This window comes from Pseudophryne corroboree, chromosome 5 (genome assembly GCF_028390025.1).
Source record: "Pseudophryne corroboree isolate aPseCor3 chromosome 5, aPseCor3.hap2, whole genome shotgun sequence".
Lineage (NCBI taxonomy): Eukaryota > Metazoa > Chordata > Amphibia > Anura > Myobatrachidae > Pseudophryne > Pseudophryne corroboree.
In genome coordinates, this window is record NC_086448.1 from 609,372,856 (window position 1) to 609,394,001 (window position 21,146).

The 21,146-nt window shown below is 44.3% G+C and overlaps 1 protein-coding gene across 3 annotated transcripts in view; it reads right to left on the reverse strand.

Moving 5' to 3' along the window:
• The window catches only part of TWSG1 (twisted gastrulation BMP signaling modulator 1), a 91,778-nt gene extending 73,476 nt beyond the window's left edge, over nt 1–18,302 (reverse strand). Inside the window, exons 1-3 of one of the 3 annotated variants that reach the window (XM_063923473.1) lie at nt 18,097–18,302; nt 13,918–14,075; nt 6,696–6,795 (exon numbers count right to left, since the gene is read on the reverse strand). In XM_063923473.1, the coding sequence (XP_063779543.1) occupies nt 6,696–6,795; nt 13,918–14,040 (223 nt within the window). In that variant the 5' untranslated portion in view covers nt 14,041–14,075; nt 18,097–18,302. The other 2 variants (XM_063923475.1, XM_063923474.1) reach the window with 2 other exon arrangements.
• Between the last annotated feature and the right edge of the window lie 2,844 nt (nt 18,303–21,146).

Sequence of the window (21,146 nt, forward strand, 5' to 3'; positions counted from 1 at the left end):
TAGTCGTTCAGACTTGTGATAGTAAGTTTCTTGGGGATCGGAACGTTTGTGGAGATTTTGAAGCAGGAGGGAACTTTGCGTATTTCTAGCGATTTATTAAATATTTTGGAGAATATGGGGGCTAGCTGACCAGTGCATGCCCTCAGGGTAGATGGGGATACTCCGTCAGGACCGGGTGCCTTCCTTGGATTGATCCTCTTGAACATCTCCTCCACCTCCTCATGGGCAATATGCAGTGCTTGAGGTTGGCAATCAGAGGTGAGGGCAGTGGGGAGGAGTTTGTGTGGTTCACAGGGAGCTTCTTTATCGAACCTGCAGTAGAAGAGGTTCAGCTCGTTTGTTAGCCTCTGGTTCATGGCGGAGTGCTTTGGGGGTGTCTTGCAGTTGGTGATGGCCTGCATACCTTTCCATACGGATACATGGTTCTTGGTTGAGAGATCTTTTGCCAGCTTGTCCGAGAACTGCTTTTTCGCCTGCTTGATTCCTTTTGTTAGGGAGTTGCTAGCGCAGTTGTATAGCGCTAGGAACTCTAATGTCTGGTAATCACACTTCTCACCAGACATTAACATCTATTGGGAAATCTAAGGTGAAAGAAGAGACTCCCCTCTTTCAAACGAGGGCTATGCCCCTTTATGACATCGGCATACATGCTGCAAGACTATCCCGCAGCATGACGTCTCACCTGTCTCTAATGCCCATCTGCTTTACAACAGGTTACAAACGGCAGCAGAGTAGAGGGACTGGCAAAACGTTTTAACACTACTAAAACACAACCCCTTCTTCATGTCAACCAGTAAGAATAGGAGAATGTTTAGTTGAAACCCCATTGGTGCCATCAGGAATACTAAAACACTGAAGTAGTCAGAATTGTAATACTGTAACAGAGCTGCAAAGCAATGATATGGCATTACTAAGCAATGTATTGTACCTCTATTCTATTGTTAATGGTGGTCATTCCGAGTTGATCGCTAGCTGCATTCCTTCGCTGTGCAGCGATGAGGCAAAAAAAGGCACTTCTGCGCATGCGGCGCAATGTGCACGCGCGTCGTACTATTGCAACGAACGATGTAGTTTCACACAATGTCTAGCGAAGCTTTTCAGTCGCACTGCTGGCCGCAGAGTGATTGACAGGAAGAGGGCGTTTCTGGGTGTCCACTGACCGTTTTCAGGGAGTGTTCGGAAAAACGCAGGCGTGCCAGGAATAACGCAGGCGTGGCTGGGTGAACGCAGGGCGTGTTCGTGATGTCAAAACAGGAACTGAACAGTCTGAAGTGATCGCAAGCGATGAGTAGGTATTGAGCTACTCTAAAACTGCACAAAAAAAAGTTTGCTGCCGCTCTGCGATTCTTTAGTTCGCACTTCTGCTAAGCTAAAATACACTCCCAGTGGGAGGCAGCATAGCGTTCGCTCGCTAGCAGTTTTTAGCAGCCGTGCAAACAACTCGGAATGACCACCAATATCTGAAAGTTTCCATTTTAGTATTTAGTGTCCTTTATCATATGGCACTTTAAGGCCAAGGGCCAGATTCGGCAAGAGGAGGTGCATACTACCTCCGGTTCCGGTATGAATGGTCGACCATGTTATGGTCGACAGTCATTAGGTCGACCACTATTGGTCGACATTGACATGGTCGACATGGACAAGGTCGACACATGAAAGGTCGACACATTAAAAGGTCGACATGAGTTTTTTAACTGTTTTTGGTGTCGTTTTTTGCGCAAAGTGACTGGGAACCCCAATTAGTGCACCGCTTCGCTCGCCATGCTTCGGGCATGGTGCCTTCGCTCGGCACAGATTACCGTTCCAATCGTAGTCCACGTGGATCGTAAAGTATGGAAAAGTTCCCCAAAAGAAAAATAAGTTAAAAAACTCATGTCGACCGGTTCATGTGTCGACCATGTGTCCATGTCGACCATGTCAATGTCGACCAATAGTGGTCGACCTAATGACTGTCGACCATAACATGGTCGACCATCTGAACGGATACCCTACCTCCACCCTGCATTTGCGATGCGATCACATCTCAGCTTCAGCTTACTCAGGCTTGCCGATGCAGAGCGGCTTGCGAGGCCAAGGAAACTGCATCTCATGGCGCAGTCCTTGGCCTTGCCACTCCCGGAAAATGGGGGCGACATGCCTCTGTTTTCCTGGACGACCCCGGCCTTCCCCGCGAACGCCTTTGCCCGTCAATGAGGCAGAGGCGTTCGCGTTTTAGTGAGAAGATCGCAGGACCCCTTCTGAACATGCGCAGTATGGGTACTCAGTGTGCGCAGTCTATGAACATCAGCAAAATGTAGTAAGGATCGCTTTTGCAAATGAATTAGGCCCAGACGTCTTAATAAGACAATATGAGTAGATAAGAATATGGCCCTAATCATATCTGTATACGTTTCTGACAATCTGCACTCCTCCAGCTAACCACAAGTTCCAGCAAGACCTACAAGAGATGCTGGTATCTGTAATTCAACATGTAGAGAACCACAAACTGCCTGTATGTGCTGCAGAGAAATCACCAGCACATATCAAAGCTATAATCTCAGAGATGGAGGAAATAAAATAACTTTGGAAGTTTTACAGGACAGTCAGGATGGTTATTAAAGCTATATCCCTTAGTTATAAACGCCTGGTAAACAACTGTACAATTTATAATCTGTGATGTACATACTCAGTTAGGAAAGAAAAGTGAAGATCTATTTAAAAAGAAAAATCAAACAAACGTTGGAGAGGGGAAGTGTTTATTACTGGAGGTGTAATGAAAGTGCAGCTACAGCTAGTGTTTGTGTAAGCAGTGATGTCAGCCCATAACTCGGCACATCTGGAGACAAACACAGCGCAACGGGCCCTGAGGGTGTGTTCTAGTCTGGCCCTCGCCTAAGACACCTGCGTTCAATCATGCATAGCCGGCTGGAGACATCACAAACTAGCAGTGTGATCTATCGTGCATCACTACCTGCACACTTTTCATGAACTGATGGGGGGATTTAACGGCTCTAGATGGGTTTCCTGTCAGAAATAACTTGGAGTGCATGTCATGAACTTCCTCTCACATATTATTAAATATTAGCTATTCTAGTATTGTACACATTGTTACATTAATATAGCTAATATACTTCACATTAAAAATATTTTCCAAATATCACTTGAATTAGGATAAATCCAATTATAACAGCTGTAATATAGGTTAATGCATGGAACTAACAATAGCTGTTACAGGATCTTTATTTCCAGTGAATTGGATTTTTTTTTCTGCTATGTACATATATGTTATACTGACAGCAATGGGACCCATAAAAGGGCAACTCTGCAGCCCAATGGGCCAGGTATACCAGACACATCCATGTACAACAGCGTTTTTAATTCACAATATTGCTGTATTATGAGTTACAGTACGTACCATCAAAGACAAAAGTATTAAAAGATAATTTCACCAAATGTAATAGTGTGTATTTACAAAATTGTCAATTGCATGTAATAAGCTCATTACAGGTAATTATACTTCAGGCACTACTATGGTCAACACTTTTTATGGCCAAATCTAGTATATTTCATGTACTGTCACCACCATCTGTAGAATCGTAGTCTCTTTCCATGCTTAGGGCAAGGTTACATACATTGCAAAAGCTGGTCCCTATTAAGGATATATTTTATGCAATTAAATGTGTAATATTTTTACAGTTAACTAATATGCCATGTGACAGCCTGCTATAGATCAAGTTACTTATACATCTGAACATATACATATCAGCCATATCTACCCTAAGGAAGTATACCTTTTGTCCCCATGTTATAGATGGAGATTAATATTGGATGGATTGTTATCCACATGACTGATTGGTGGAGCACCACTCATATCCTAATACTCAACATCTATTAGAGGTGATTCAATAAGGATTTGCTGCTTAAATAGAGGTTGTTATTTGTTGCTGCATACAAGATGAGTTGTTACCCACACGAATGATTGGTGGAGAACTACTCATCCTAGTAAATAATACGCATTTGAGGTGATAAAATAAGGGAGTACAAACAAACTCCAACAACAAAAACAAGCTTTTTTATTTTTCCTCTGCTGTCTTATTTGTATTATCGTGGTGGTGAACAGAACGATCAGACCTCCCAAAAAAGACTCTATTGGTAGATAAATTGATGGGAATTTAATCTCCGGACACTACTTTTCATATTCTCGCTACATTATTAATTGGATTTATGATAGATTTAACTCGTATGTAAGTACTACCTGGGTTATGTCGCAATAAAGCCTAGCTTTTTTTAAATTATTTATTAAAGGTTACTTTTTAATTCTATTCTAAATGATGAATTTATAAGTGTGCCCCAGTCCCCCTTTCTTTATGCCTTATATAAAACCCCTTTTTGTATAGTCTGTTCGGACTAATTATCTGGGAGCACCACCAACTAAGAGCTAAAAAGAAATTGTTTGCAGTTATAGCCGGTATGTTGGTTGACAATTAATTAATATACAAACAAGATCCAGTGCAGTTTCAAAACTCTTTTCTCGTTTAGCTTTTAAAATATATCTACACAATTTGGACAATAATTATTGCATGTGATATATGGTACACAATGCTACAGTCAATACCATCACCCTGCAAAATACAGACAATCGCCATCCAACTGGAAATTCTGGGTTCGCCCCGGCAGGCGCATGCACAGGGCCTATCCTGCGCATGCGCCTGCATTTACTGCAGGCGCCCCGCAGTATTTGCGAATGCCTCTGCCTGATTGACAGCAGAAGCATTCGCGGGGCGGCAATGTTCCATTTCCAAGGCGGAGATGGAGAGTTACAAGGGCGTGGTGGCGGCGTGATCGGGGTGGCTGTGTGACGTCAAAAAGATGGTGGCGGGCCTCCTGCCGACACAGCCAGGCTGTGCCGACAGGAGGCTTCCCTAATTTCTGCGACTGTGCACTAATTGCGGGCTTGCCTTGCGATGGGAGGCAAAGGAGTATAAAAAGCAGAATTCGCAATCCTTACTGAATAGGGTCCATTGCCCGCTACACAATGCTACAATCCGAATCAGTAACATATATTGTAACATAGTTAATGAGGTTGAAAAAAAGACAAGTTGTCCATCGGGTTTAACCTGTATTAAAATCCTACACTAGTCTGTTTGTATTCATCGGTTCTTCCCCAACTACTCAAGTGTTTTTTTTAGTCTGGTTGACAACTGCACTGACCATCCAAGAAACACAGAAATATCTACAAGCACACCAGTATATTGAAGAGCTCAATAAGTTGTTTTTTAACTGTCAAGCTCACATTTTTGTTTGAACCTTTACTGAGCAATGGCCACTCACTTCAGCCAGTGCACAGTAAGCAGCAAGGCTGAGAGGGGGGGTTATTTACCTGCTTATGTCAAGGAATTTATTTTATTCGTTTATCTGCCACCTTATAGCTAATAAACAACTTTTAAAACATAGCTGCTTCCTTGTAGAACTAATGGTTAAATGTTTCTAGAGCTCTACAACTGTTGTCCTGTGGCAGCAGTAGTCCTGGTTGCCTGCCAGTTTGTATTGTAGTAAAATGCATAATGGAAAGATCAAACACACCCAACTGTAAGTGCTGAAAGCGGTTTCTCCATAATACACTTTACAGCTTAATTCATTTTAAATGTCTTTTCTTTGGACAACATATTTATTTGCCACACACATTAAACAATGCCACCCATCAATGTCTTCATGAGCTTTATCTATACAGGTTGAGTCTCCCTTATCCAAAATGCTTGGGACCAGAGGTATTTTGGATATGGGATTTTTCCGTATTTTGGAATAATTGCATACCATAATGAGATATCATGGTGATGGGACCTAAATCTAAGCACAAAATGCATTTATGTTTTATATACACCTTATACACACAGCCTGAAGGTAATTTTAGCCAATATTTTTTATAACTTTGTGCATTAAACAAAGTGCGTCTACATTCACACAATTCATTTATGTTTCATATACACCTTATACACACAGCCTGAAGGTCATTTAATACAATATTTTTAATAACTTTGTGTATTAAACAAAGTTTGTGTACATTGAGCCATCAAAAAACAAAGGTTTCACTATCTCACTCTCACTCAAAAAAGTCCGTATTTCGGAATATTCCGTATTTCGGAATATTTGGATATGGGATATTCAACCTGTATTTAATATCTAACAGAAATCCCAGAAGAGGAGGCTGATGACCCGCAGTGACAGACGCACTTCTGTAACGGTCACCACATAGTAGCAAGTCAGTTGTTCACAGTCACAGAAGCACTGCGGTCATCGGCATGTACTGCCTATACTGTCCACAGTCTGCTTTAAGCACACAATATATCTTGTACTACAAGAAATCCCACTCTTGGCCATAACCCACATTTATCTCGAAATTAACATTTTGCCCAACTCCTCACATTCGAAGTAAAAGTGTTGCCTTCCTGACACCTTAGTGAATGCACTTCCCCTGCACAGATGGGTGCATTCATGCAATATAATCATGTGACGTTACAAAACCTCCTTTCACCTATGCAGAAACAAACAGACCCCACTATTGTTCATCTGATCATGTCCACACTGACCCACAACAAAGGTATCCTACATGACAATAACTACTCCAATACAACACAAGAAAACCCATCTGGACGTACCCTGAAAGCTTGCTGAGTAATTGTATATATGGTGTCACTAGTGTTATAGGATACACTTACCAACACAGTCACAGCACTCATCCCAGAGTGTGCCCAGGCACAGCATGCACTCCTTACAACATGAGCAGTTTCCATCTGTAGGTCGACACTGGCAGAGCTCCTGATAGAACAAAGTACAAATCACTGCAAGCAACATCATCATAATAATAATAATTATTATTCACAATCAAATGGAACGGTTAATGAAAGGCCACAAATATGAAATTCAAAACAAAACATGATTTTGTTTCAATTAGTAAGGTTTGTGAACCTTTATATGTACAATTGTAACAAAAACCAGTAGCTACAGTATGCAAGTAGGATAAACATCAGGACAGACAGAGCTCACTGGGATTGTCATAGTCCTCATTACTGCTCTCAGCAGGAGACACCGTGCAAAGCGCTTTGCAATGCGGAGACTTCTGGTCTAGTTTTGAACAAATGTCTGGAAAGGTCACACAAAAGGAAGTCATTAAGCTTCTGTTTACACACCAACTCCTTAATTGTGTTTCAACAATGCTCAGAGCAAAGTTACCAGGTTTACATTGTAGTGTGATGCTTCATTACTGTTCTAAGGATGGAGCACAGTGCTACAAATGTTTACTCCTTTCTTACAGCGAGCACCGTATGTCCCATTCTGAGTTTATATCTTGCAGATAGAACATACAAACCTCAGAAAAATGAATAACCACACATTAGCTTTGTTATATTGAGATGTGTGTAACTTATGCCTCAGGATGTAGGTCTTATGTACATATTTGTAGACGTAGGATGGGCTGACTATAACAGGGGTCTAGGTTCTGTATGGCAAGCTACACAGACATAACTTCATAATGATTTTATTTACTTTAGGTTTTGAGCCGCTGATGAAATGGTGAGAGTGTGGTGTAAGCAATTAGAATGGACTATATTAGAGCAGGTGTTATCTAATGTGGATCTGACTCAGCGCACACTGGAAATAGGACCATGGTCTGTAGACCTGCTGATGCAGGGTCAAGTACAGTGCCAAAGTCAAGTTCTTCAACTTCTAAGTTCCCAGTGCAAAAATAACAACCCCCACCCCCATCCCCATCCCAATTCTGGACTATATGCGATTACAACGGATGAGATCATTTACAGGGGAGCACAGAATGGCATAACTTATATATGCAGGGATGCCTACATTTACTGACCTGTATATGGCATCGATATAGGCCATCGATAAAAGGCCAGTGCTGCTCCTCACATCTATGGGGGGGGGGGGGGATTCAAGTGCCTTGTACACCCGTGGCCACTAGATAGTACCCGATGGAGCAATTCAATTGTAGCTCCGTTCCAGCGCTTACAGCCACCGGCGCTGACATTACTGTTATGCTGTTTCATAGTTAATAAATAAAATGCCATTGCTTACATCTAGCAGAGAGAAATGAACAAGTAGTGTACTGCTAGGACAGGGTCAACTTTAGTAGTATAAAGTAACTGAATACATTTGTGTTCATTAATGGAGATGAAAGGCAACAGCAGAAGTTTTCTTGCACTCACTAATGTTTGTCATCCTGACTTTCCGTTTTCTACAACATGGTGTGTAAGCAAGGTGTGACGGGGCGTGTATCCTAGGGGGACATCATTCCAATTTGCAGATGAAGGATAACAACAAATCAGAAAGTACGGGGGCCATAAGAAAGTACATGATTTAACATATAAATGAGAAGTTGTATAGTTAATTATAGTTGCAATCACTTTGCCTGTTCCAAATATAATGTTGGACACATTTATAACTGGTCACACCTCATCATAACGCATCAAAAGGAAGTCTCAAGTGCCTTGATACTATAGGGAGAGGATTTTCACACCTCAAATAGGTGACAGGCGAGCTCTGGTATTAGATAAATGGGATTCTGGCGTAGGCTGCAATAGATACACAAAATGGGGCAGATGTACTAAGCACCAGAGATAGGCAAAGCACCAAACAACCAGCTCCCAACTTTCATTTCTCAAACGCAGCCTGTAACATGACAGGAGCTGACCGGCCTAGCACATCTCTCCCAATGTGTCAGTAAGCCAGTGCCATACAGTGTAGCCTGCTATAGTTACACAAAATGTGTCAGTAAGCCAGTGCCATACAGTGTAGCCTGCTATAGTTACACAAAATGTGTCAGTAAGCCAGTGCCATACAGGGTAGGCTGCAATAGGTACACGCCCCGTGTCAGTAAGCCAGTGCCATACAGGGAAGGCTGCTATAGTTACACATAATGTGTCAGTAAGCCAGTGCCATACAGGGTAGGCTGCAATAGGTACACGCCCCGTGTCAGTAAGCCAGTGCCATACAGGGAAGGCTGCTATAGTTACACATAATGTGTCAGTAAGCCAGTGCCATACAGGGTAGGCTGCAATAGGTACACGCCCCGTGTCAGTAAGCCAGTGCCATACAGGGAAGGCTGCTATAGTTACACATAATGTGTCAGTAAGCCAGTGCCATACAGGGTAGGCTGCAATAGGTACACGCCCCGTGTCAGTAAGCCAGTGCCATACAGGGAAGGCTGCTATAGTTACACATAATGTGTCAGTAAGCCAGTGCCATACAGGGAAGGCTGCTATAGTTACACATAATGTGTCAGTAAGCCAGTGCCATACAGGGTAGGCTGCAATAGGTACACGCCCCGTGTCAGTAAGCCAGTGCCATATAGGGAAGCCTGCTATAGTTACACATAATGTGTCAGTAAGCCAGTGCCATACAGGGTAGGCTGCTATAGTTACACATAATGTGTCAGTAAGCCAGTGCCATACAGGGTAGGCTGCTTTAGATACACGCAATGTGTCTGTAAGCCAGGTGTAATACAGGGTAGATGTAACACTGACGGATAGTGTGCTGTGATTCACTCCAACATTTCAATCTGTTATTAAATAACACACATGATATTTATTTAACTAAAAGAACAAGCTTTAATTTTAACTGTGTCTTTATTCCTTTAGTCCAGGGGTGGGGAACCTCCGGCTCACGGGCCGTATAAGGCCTGCAAAGCCGTTTGCTCCAGCCCACCCGCTTCTCCCAGTGAGACACGCCGCCGCTCAGTCCGGCGGCAGCGTGTCTCAGCTGTCAGTGTCAGAACAGGGAGGAGAGTGCGGCGGCGGCGTGTAGAACTTGAAACCAGCCGCCGGTTCGTGAGCCAATCAGAGCTTGCGGACCGGCAGCCAATCAGGAGCCGCGGCTGCTGGTCCGCGAGCTCTGATTGGCTCTCGAACCGGCGGCTGGTTTCAAGTCCTACACGCCGCCGCCCAACATAGCCCAACATAGCCGCGCTCTCCTCCGTGTCCCGCCGAAAGGAGCGGTAAGTAGCACGGAAGGGGGGGGGCACTGTGGGGGGGCATCTGTATACCTGGCACTGTGGGGGGGCATCTGTATACCTGGCACTGTGGGGGGGCATCTGTATACCTGGCACTGTGGGGGGGGGGGGGGGGGGGGGCGTCTGTATACCTGGCACTGTGGGGGGGGGGGGCGTCTGTATACCTGGCACTGTGGGGGGGGGGGGGCATCTGTATACCTGGCACTGTGGGGGGGGGGCATCTGTATACCTGGCACTGTGGGGGGGGGCATCTGTATACCTGGCACTGTGGGGGGGGGGCATCTGTATACCTGGCACTGTGGGGGGGGGGGCATTTGTACACCTGGCACTGTGGGGGGGGGCATTTGTACACCTGGCACTGTGAGGGGCATCTGTATACCTGGCACTGTGAGGGGCATCTGTATACCTGGCACTGTGGGGGCATCTGTACACCTGGCACTGTGGGGGCATTTGTACACCTGGCACTGTGGGGGGCATTTGTACACCTGGCACTGTGGGGGGCATTTGTACACCAGGCACTGTGAGGGGCATTTGTACACCTGGCACTGTGAGGGGCATTTGTACACCTGGCACTGTGAGGGGCATTTGTATACTTGGCACTGTGGGGGCATTTGTATACCTGGCACTGTGAGGGGCATTTGTATACCTGGCACTGTGAGGGGCATTTGTATACCTGGCACTGTGAGGGGCAATTGTGGATCTGGCACTGCACTATTGGGGGCATATGTGTATCACGTCCCATTTTAACTGGCCACACCCATTGTTTTGGTGCGCGCGCCTCCGCAGCGCACACACAGTACCTCTATGAGGCAGACCTGCTGGGGGGCAGGGTAATTTTTTAACTTGAGAATTTTTGTATGGCCCCCGAAGGATTTTATAAATATCCAAATGGCCCTCGGTAGAAAAAAGGTTCCCCACCCCTGGTTTAGTCAGTAGATATAATTGTTTAGACCACAGGTTCTCAAACTCGGTCCTCAGGACCCCACACGGTGCATGTTTTGCAGGTCTCCTCACAGAATCACAAGTGACATAATTAACTCCACCTGTGGACCTTTTAAAATGTGTCTGTGAGTAATTAATACACCTGTGAACCTGTTGGGTTACCTGCAAAACATGCACTGTGTGGGGTCCTGAGGACCGAGTTTGAGAACCACTGGTTTAGACCATAGGATCCCTACTTTTACACTATAGATTGGGTGAGTCAGTATTGCCAATCAGCATTCGGCACCTATCTATTCTATGGCTCGCAGTTAACCCCACTATCTAGCTCCACTGACTAACCCTCACTCACACAGAGTAACATATCACTGTTACCATAACAATATACAGCGGGCGTTCTGCCAATGCACACGTCGCTTTTTTGGCTTTATCAGGGGCACACATAATCATACGAGGTGCCCGCTCTGCCCTTCTAAGAGCACAGGGAGTGCCCTGTGTGGCTGAAGCAGAATCGCAAAGCCCCTACCCAAACTTTATTATGGTGCTTTACAATGCCTGATCCACTTCACAGCGTTCAGACACGTGACAATGGAACAAAATAAGCCCGCCCCAATCTGCAAAGCTCCATCGATTTTGATTAAAATATTGCCCAATTCAGGGTGTTTAAATTGAGGCAGGTGGGAGATATGCAATTCTGGCCCTGCTTACCCCTATACACCGTCTGATACTTTATGTCACACAAATATTTGCCTGTATAGCTGCTGCTAATGTATGTGCAATGACATCACAATGGTCCTATGATTACACAATAAGTGGTAAGCCAGGGCAGCACAGTAGGGTTTATCCTGTTGCCTGGCCCCACTAGTGCAGGAAGCAATCTCTGGAGCTGGTAGTGTTCGATCATATTGTTGGCAATAGTAATGGTTTAGAGTTTTTATATAAGTAACAAAGTGTTAGGTTTAGGTAGTGTAAGTTATAGTTAGCTAGTTTGAAGTGTTTTAGTTTAATAATAGAAGAGGATCAACAAGCGAGGCGGGAGGAGGATGGAGGCATTAGGCTGCAGATATGGGCTGTTTCCCTTTCAACATATGCTGGCCATTCTGCAGGAGTAGGGTAAGTGTGCTATTATTTTTATTTGTACTTTGTTGTTTGCACAATTATGGCGTTTCATGGATTTCATAAGGTATTGGGCTCACCTGAAAGTGGGCATTACATGTGCATGGAGAGACACATTTGGAATAATCGTGTGCTGTGTGAGACACCAGTAAAATAGAAACAAACACAAGCCACAACACCTCCGAAAATGTAAAAAATTTTGTGTTCTAAAATTGCAAAATGACAACATTGCAGCACTCTGTCAGATGTGGTAACATAGTCTAGTCTTAAAGGCATATTGAACGGACTCCTGGGCGTCTCCCCAATTCTAGACCTCGACCAGGCACCACTGTGTCTGTTCAGTTCTCTACTGTAGACAGCTGTAATAAGGCCAGCATGATTCTCACTTTCTCCAACACAAAAACTTGCCTGTGGCTATTTGTCAATAGTTACTGTCAGCACAGGTATGCATACTACCCAATTGTAGCTTTCCTTAACAGTTTTCTTTTTCCCCACTTTATTATCTTAAAGACAGATCCATTTACTGGATTCCTGTTAGCTTCCAAAAGGTAAAAAGCCATAAACAAAAAAACAAAAAAAAGAAAACCTCAAAAACTGCATTTTGAAACTTTGAAATGGCCACTGAACCTACAAAGTATCAGCTATGACATCAATCAACAACATTAGAAATATAGGTGTGACTGTCGGGGGGCACTCTCCTATACCTAGCTGGAGGATAACAGGTCAGTAGTTTGTGTTTTGCTGCAGAACAATATATAGATAATTATCTTAAATTCTGTCAAGCTATAGGAACTTCACCTATACATTTCTATATCCGAACAACATTTTTCTATTAGGCAACTTGTATTTTAACTTTTCCACAAAAAGATGTTGACAAGTGTGGAGAGTTACTGGTCCGCTGTGTAGGTGACATGACCGATGCTTTGTGACATTGGAGGAAACATATTGTTTAGTACAGGTTGAGTATCCCTTATCCAAAATGCTTGGGACCAGAAGTATTTTGGATATGGGATTTTTCCGTATTTTGGAATAATTAGATACCATAAAGAGATATCATGGTGATGGGACCTAAATCTAAGCACAGAATGCATTTATGTTACATATACACCCTATACACACAGCCTGAAGGTCATTTTAGCCAATACTTTTAATAACTTTGTGCATTAAACAAAGTTTGTGTACATTGAGCCATCAAAAAACAAAGGTTTTACTATCTCACTCTCACTCAAAAAAGTCCGTATTTCGGAATATTTGGATATGGGATACTCAACCTGTATATGGCAACCTTGTTTCTCATTTGCTGAGTATTACTGACCTAAAGACTCATAACAATGTAAGACAGTAAAGTAGCATTATGATGCTAGGTGTGGTCCGATAAGAGGCAGAAAAAGCAGCGGTCTTAGCAGCAGTGTTTGAAACTTAGCAAATTGTTAGGATGCAGCTGCAAAGATGCACATTTATTGTGCCGCTCTGTAAATAAGGGTCATTAATTAATACTGAATCATGTGATGCTATTTGAATCTTCTCACTTCTAGTGCTTTGAATGAACTTTAGTCAGTTTTTCCCTTTGCCTGGTGGCAGTTGCAGGTTATGAAAGGAATGCCCCGCTGCGTGACAGATATGTGCAATTTTAGTCTGTCAACCAGATTTTATTGGGTCATGTGAAGATCCAGGTTATATAATGTCAAATATCCACATGCTTTAGGATTATGATTTCAAGGGCAAGCACCTGTATTTAAAGTCTGTAGTTGCCATCTGACAAGCCATAAACTGGACAACTGAATTGTAGTGTGTGCGGACAGCAGCTTAGCCCAACTACACAGTCCCGCATACCAAATACTACCTATGACATTATAACAAATTACCTGTATTAAGCATTTGCTGACATCACTTGCGCAGAGAGCTTTATTGCAACACCGAATGGGCAGGATCCAAGAGATGCAGAGGATGATTGCTATTGCTGGGATGGGAAAGTGGGAGCACTTCATTCTTTATAGCAGATAAGGAGAACTTCTTAAGAAAGCTGAGAAAAGGACACATCAGACAAATGGATATGCAGCCCAAACAAGTTATAACCCTAAAAAGACACAGATGTACTAAGCATTGGACAGTTATACAGTAGACGAGATAAAGAACCAACCAACCAACTCCTGTCATTTTTCAAATACAGACTGCAACAGTACAGCTAGGAGCTGATTGGCTGGTGGTTTATCTCTCTCCACTTTATCATTGGGATCAGTATGAGACCCCGGCGGTTGGGATCTCGGCGGTCAGGAGAAAGAAGCTGTGAGCCCAACAGCCGGGATCCCAGCGGCGAGCGCAGCGTGTCCACTCGCGGGCTTGCTGCGCTCGCCACAGGTTTCTATTCCCCTCCGGGTGATTGTGTGAACCACCACCCAAGAGAGGTAACAAGCCGGCGGTCAGGACTCCGACCGCCGGTATTTCAGCTGGTGTCGGGATCCAGACAGGCTGCCAATTAACTGCCTCCCTTATCATTCTCCAAGGCTTAGTACATCTCCCCCCAAACACTTATGTATTTGAGTTTGCTTGATAACAAATGGGGTAATATGTCTCGAAATTATTGGTTCAACCCACAAAATAGCGGACTCCACTGTCTGAAGTTAACACATGGACTTCAATAAGTGTAAATATGAGGAATAAATAAATGACTTAACATCTCACATTTACTAACCAAACTCAGTGGCTGGTACCATGACAATACTAGGTGGACTACCAATAAAAAAAAAAAGAGCTGAAGGGACTGTGAGGTTTTGGCAGGTGGATGTCAGCTGACCATGGTTAGGTTGTTCTGCATGCTACCAATGCTCTCCTCGCCAACCATCTTTGTAAAGGAGAACTCCACCCAAAACCAACAGTATAACTTTATTTGGCGTTCTATGGGGACAATGCAATTTAATGTGATGTTGGTGATGTTCTCTCAGCATGTGATGGGAACACTTATAATAGTGGCATATAAATATCGTCAATGTGACTTAACTGAATTGCTTCCATACGTGTAAAACAAAATGTTATTTATCCAGGGATTCTGCAGGCTGCATAGCAGAGGTTCCCAAATGCAGTCTTCAAGGCACCCCAATGGTCCAGGTTTTAAATGTATCCATGCTTGTCCACAGGTGACTTAATTAGCACCTAAGTCAATTTGATTTAACCATCTGTGCTGAGCTATGGATATACCTAAATCCTGGACTGTTGGGGTGCCTTGAGGACCACGTTTGAGAACCTCTGCTGCAGAGTGTGGATGGACAGTACAATGCCTGTACAGATAAAAAAAAAAGTCTGCCTTGAGAGTGAGAAGTCTCTCTAGATGCCTGCTTTACCATTATCATCAGGAAAGGGGACTCTTTGGACCACAGGAGATTCTGGGAGTACTGCTGGATTGGGAGGATGGGTAATGAGATACAAGCAGATCTTGCAATTACTATTAGCTTTCATTTAATTGGTGCCACCAAGTGTCTGTAGCGCTGTGCAGGGAGCTACAGAAATGGGAATAAGGGGCCCTATACACTAGCCGATCCGCCGCCGAGCTGCCCGACGGCGGATACGGCCGACGAGCGACCCGGCGGCGGGGCGGCAGTGACGGGGGGAGTGAAGTTTCTTCACTCCCCCCGTCACGCGGCTGCATTGAAGTGCAGGCAAATATGGACGAGATCGTCCATATTGGCCTGCATGCACAGCCGACGGGAGACCAGCGATGAACGAGCGCGGGGACGCGCATCGTTCATCGCTGGAGCCTCCACACTGAAAGATATGAACGAGTTCTCGTTCATTTATGAACGAGATCGTTCATATCTTTCCAAAAATCGGCCAGTGTGTAGGGCCTATAAGGGATATGCAGCAAAACTCTCTGTGTTCTAATATCCCAAAAATGTCATATTTACTTTGTACTAAGCTCTTTTTATTGATTGGCAATAATATGCAGTGTTACTGACAATCATCGCTATAATGCACTCAAGAGGTCCCAGGGTCGCATGCCACTCTCCAAGCCTTTGCTTTGCAGACCCCAAATCCTTTCTGCTTATTGTCACTTGTTACGGCTCATAGCACAAGCTTAACAAATATGTTATTATATTATTGATTTTATGTATTACCAAGGTTAAGAGTAATGGAGTTGAGGAACTAACCAAGCATCTAAAAATAACTCAGTGAATTATGATCATATAACATGGCTGTTTAGCATTCCTTTGCAGACACAATAAAATAGGACATGCAATAACAGAATTAGTAGAAGCATCATTATCTATTTTTGGTAAAACAGTTTGTATGATCATCCCCGTTCTGATGCTTAGATGGCAAGTTATCTTTCCTGCCTAGTGTGCTAAATATGAAAGCTACTATGGTGCAACAATCAGGGTTATCTCTGACTTTAGTCTAATGATCAGACAGGAAGCTCAGATTTTGTTCCCAACAGAGTTTTGAAAAATAGAATGTAGTAAGTCTTTGCATTAGAAAGTAGAAAGTCTGTAAGTCTTTTCATTAGTACAGTTTTACTCCACACCAAGATAAGATAACCAGAACACATTCCAGTTGATGACTGATGTGAAGCTAATTAGCATGTTGAATTTTGGGCCTCTCATTGTAGGGAAAGATCATTTTACCTAATGCTTGCAGCCTTCACCACAGCTCACTAAAGCTATAGCTGGTCAAATCCCAGGAAACAGGTGACCAACGTACCTATTTCTGATAGAAAAAAAACAAACACCAACAACATATATTCAAGGACAGTGGTCTCTATTATGATCAATATTACTCCTACAGTACAGTATGATGTTAATATATTGCATAATGTAAACTACTAAGCTAGTCATTGGGGTCTATGTACTAAGCCTTAAAAAGAGATAAAGTACCAGACAATCAGCTCTTAGCTGTCAGGTAACATGCTGGGTTTGAAAAATGACAGTTAGGAGCTGGTTGGTTGGTACTTTATCACCGTGCAATTTAAGACTCTCCAAGGCTTGATAAATCTGGGCATGTGCCTGAAAAATGACAGGAGCTGATTTACTGTTACTTTCTCTCTCTCCAAGGCAAAGTACATAGACCCTTTAATTTATTATGCTTTATTTACATGGCTACAGTATATTACACAGAACTTTACAATCCTACCCCAGTGAAGTTACAATATAATTCACTAAAACTATTAACTAGCCGTATGTTTTTTAGACTATTGGTGGAAATCAAATTACCTGGCAAAAATCCTCAAAAACACAGGGAGAACTAAAAAAAATTTCACTGAAACAGCAACAGATGGTGGTAAACCAGCAATACTGCCATTGTGCCACCCATACATAACATTTATAGGCCAAAATATATTCCTCTGCATTGCAGAACAAAAGATAAGTGAGATTCAGTCATAACATTTTATACTGAAACTCAAAGTGTCAGTAAAGAACAACAACAACAACAACACACCTGGGAGCCTAATACTTCTTATTCTGATATTTTGCAGGGATATTACCACTTAAGATAAATGCCTTAGCCTTCGTTGAATTATTTTGATATAGAAATGTTGCCTTTATAAGAATATGTAAATAAAAAGGATCACGAAAACATTTCTGTAAAGGTAGCAGCAAACACACAACGCTGGAAGGTTATGCAATCTTCCCTGCCATCAGCAATGGTCATGCAATGGGCAGGCAGATCCCGCACAGAAGACATGGAATCAAATGGAATCAATGCTAGATTCCAGCCGCACAGGGACATGCATGCACAGCCCCAGGAGCGGAGTATGGAATGGGCTATTGCACGGGAGTACAATGGGTTAAGCAGCACAGACCATTGCAACTAATTACACGAGCACATTCCTTCTGATGCTCCCGTCCCTATAGGTAAAGTCTGTGCACCCCTCTCCCAAGCCAAGTTCAGGAATGCCTGTATAAAATCCACCCCTTCATCCCTTCTCCCTCTGACACGGGAAGAATAGAAATCACTTGGTTTCCTAATAGTTTCCAAACTCACCTCTAATAATCAATTAAAGATCATTTCTCCTATTCCATGACACCCAAACCCAGCTCCTGTAAGGTGCTTACCAGTTGGCTGTATGGGACAGTGTTCAGTCCTCACCCCGGGGTCACGGAATCCTCCTTACAACAGGGATGAGACTACACAGCTCTCTGCTGCAGCAGTCTCCCTGCACTCTGATGGCGTATGGGAGAGAGAGGGAGGAGGAGGGTCTGGGATATCCCAGCCCCCAATATGCTAGTCACAAAAAGTTGCAGCCAGTTTCTAGAGCACCTCCCTCCTGTCTCCCATCCCCATCACAGATTACTGCTATTCTTATTAATAATAATATCTCCAGTGCTAGAGGGAGCAGCAGCTCTTACACACATCTGACAAACAAGAGGGCAGCTTTCTATTCTGATATATTAGGAGGGGAAACATTGGCTCTGTATATTGGCTTCTGCTTATACAGAGGATAAGAAAAAAAATCCATAAACCTATAAAGGTTATATATTGTTATATGTCTGCTGTTTGTAATACAATACATATTACTTCTCAAACACATATACAAATGGGATGAGTTTGGCATCCCAGCGGTGGGGATGCCAGCGGTCATGTGACCAACGCCGGAATCCCGACACTACTCCGGAGACCAGCGCCGTAGCACTAATACCGCCGCTAGTTCTGCATCTGACCCAGCAACACTCAGGCAGTGACGCCCACCAGGGGGTTACCCTGTGCCCCTGTGGGCCAGTTCAACCCTGCATAATGCCCCACTGTGTTATGCACTCCAGTGTCTGCAGGAATGTACTGGTGTTTGAACTGTTATGCAAAACAAATGGACTCACAGACAAACTGGGGAATATGACATAACGTACACAGAAGGTGATAGGGTAACAAAATACACACACAGTGAACAGAGAAGCCCAGAGGCTAAGGAACTGGGTATCTCCCTTGTATTAGAACTGCTCAGATGTAAAAAGCAAGATGTTGTGTTTTAATACGTAGAGAACCCGAAATGCTGTTGCTAAGGGCAACAGCAAAACCCTAAAGGGTTACCAACGGGTGTGGCAGTAAACTCCTTGGTCAGAGATGGAATGATAGACACAAGGAGAGCCTCCACAATCCTGATTCTCACTTGCAGTGCACAGGTTTAAGCTTACTGCCACTAAACTGACCCCTGACACCTAGCACAGTGAGACAGGATTAGACAGGCAAGTGTTAGAATACAGCCGCAAACTTGCTAAGTTCACAGAGTAATAACAGAACCCCAGCAAGCTAAACGACTGACTCCAGTCTTACTGCTAGGTCTGGATTGGCAGAGTGTAATACCAAATCCCCAGGCCTATTTGCAGTAAGCAACAAACAAATACAAAGCTACACAGTACTGGCTAACTTTCATGAACTGACTAACCAACAGAGATTCAGCAGCATCTGCTTACCCTGAAAAGAGGCCTTATAAAGCAGGTGCTGTCCACGCCCCACTCAGACCTCACAGACTGTGAGCACAAAAACCAGCACCGGATCCCCTGCCGTGCACAGAGCCTATAACCACTGCACAGCAAAAGACCCGAACCGGAGTATCAGCTGCGCTCAGGTTACTCCACTAGCACTTGTCTCCCGGTTGCCATGACGACGTGGCAGCACAGGGCAGGAGACCCTAACAGTACCCCCCCTCTGACGAGGGGTCAAAGAACCCCTACCACCGGGTTTATCGGGGAACTGCGAGAAGAAAGAGCGTATCAGTCTGGGGGCATGAAGATCACAACTGCGCACCCACGACCGCTCCTCCGGCCCATACCCCTTCCAGTGCACCAAAAATGTCAGCCGACCCCGAACCACCTTGGAGTCAAGAATCCTTTCAACAACAAACTCCCTCTGGCCACGTATCAGAAGAGGGGAAGGTCTTCCACTGGAAGAAGGATTACTAATCGCCCGTTTTAAAAGGGAACAATGAAATGTTTTATTGATACCCAAAGAACGGGGCAGATCTAACTGAAATGCCACCGGATTGATAACCCTGGTGATCTTATAAGGGCCGATGAACCGGGGCCCTAACTTATGAGATGGCTGTCTCAACTTCAAATTCTTGGTAGACAACCAGACGAAGTCTCCTAATTTGAAGCTGCAGGGTCTTTTCCGCTTATCAAAAACCCTTTTGGTCACTAATGACACAGATACAAGGGCTTTCTTCACTTTCCGCCAAATACCTCTAAGGACCGAAACCACAGAGGAACCACCAGGCGTGGAGTCCAGGGGGTCAAAAGAATTGGCCTTAGGATGATGCCCATACACACAAAGGAAGGGAGAGATCCCTGTAGCAGAGTGAGCCGCGTTGTTATAGGCAAACTCCGCCATGGACAGATGAGCAACCCAGTCAGTCTGACACTTGGAGACATAACACCTGAGGAACTGCTCCAAGGACTGGTTCACCCTTTCAGTCTGCCCATTAGACTGCGGATGGTAGCCTGACGACAAGCTGACAGAAATCTGGAGATCGGAACAAAATGCCCTCCAGAATTTGGCCACAAACTGGGATCCGCGGTCAGAGACCACATCAAGTGGCAACCCGTGGAGACGCACAACATGCAGCATAAATAATTCAGACAGGCGTCTGGCTGATGGCAGCCCAACCAGTGGAACGAAGTGCGCCATCTTCGAAAACCTGTCAACGACAACCCAGATGGCTGTCATCCCCGAGGATTTGGGCAAGTCCACCACAAAATCCATTGAAATGTGGGTCCATGGCTTAGATGGGATAGAGAGTGGATGTAATGGGCCAACAGGAACCCCTCTAGGAGTCTTATTTCGGGCACAGATGTCACATGCCCGAACCCACTGATCCACATCCTTAGCCACCGAGGGCCACCACACCGCCCTAGATAGCAACTCCCGAGTTCTGGCAATACCCGGGTGACCTGCCGACTTCTTGGCATGGAATTCCAGGAACACTCGCTGTCTTAACCTAGGAGGCACAAACAAAAGACCTACCGGAAGGTCTGGAGGAGCCTGCTCCTGTGCTCTAAGGACTAATGATAAGAGGTCCTGGGTAATGCCCACTTTAATACATGATGGGGAAACAATGGGCAACGGCTCCTCGGTGGTCTCCTGGATTGGAGCAAAACTCCGCGAGAGCGCA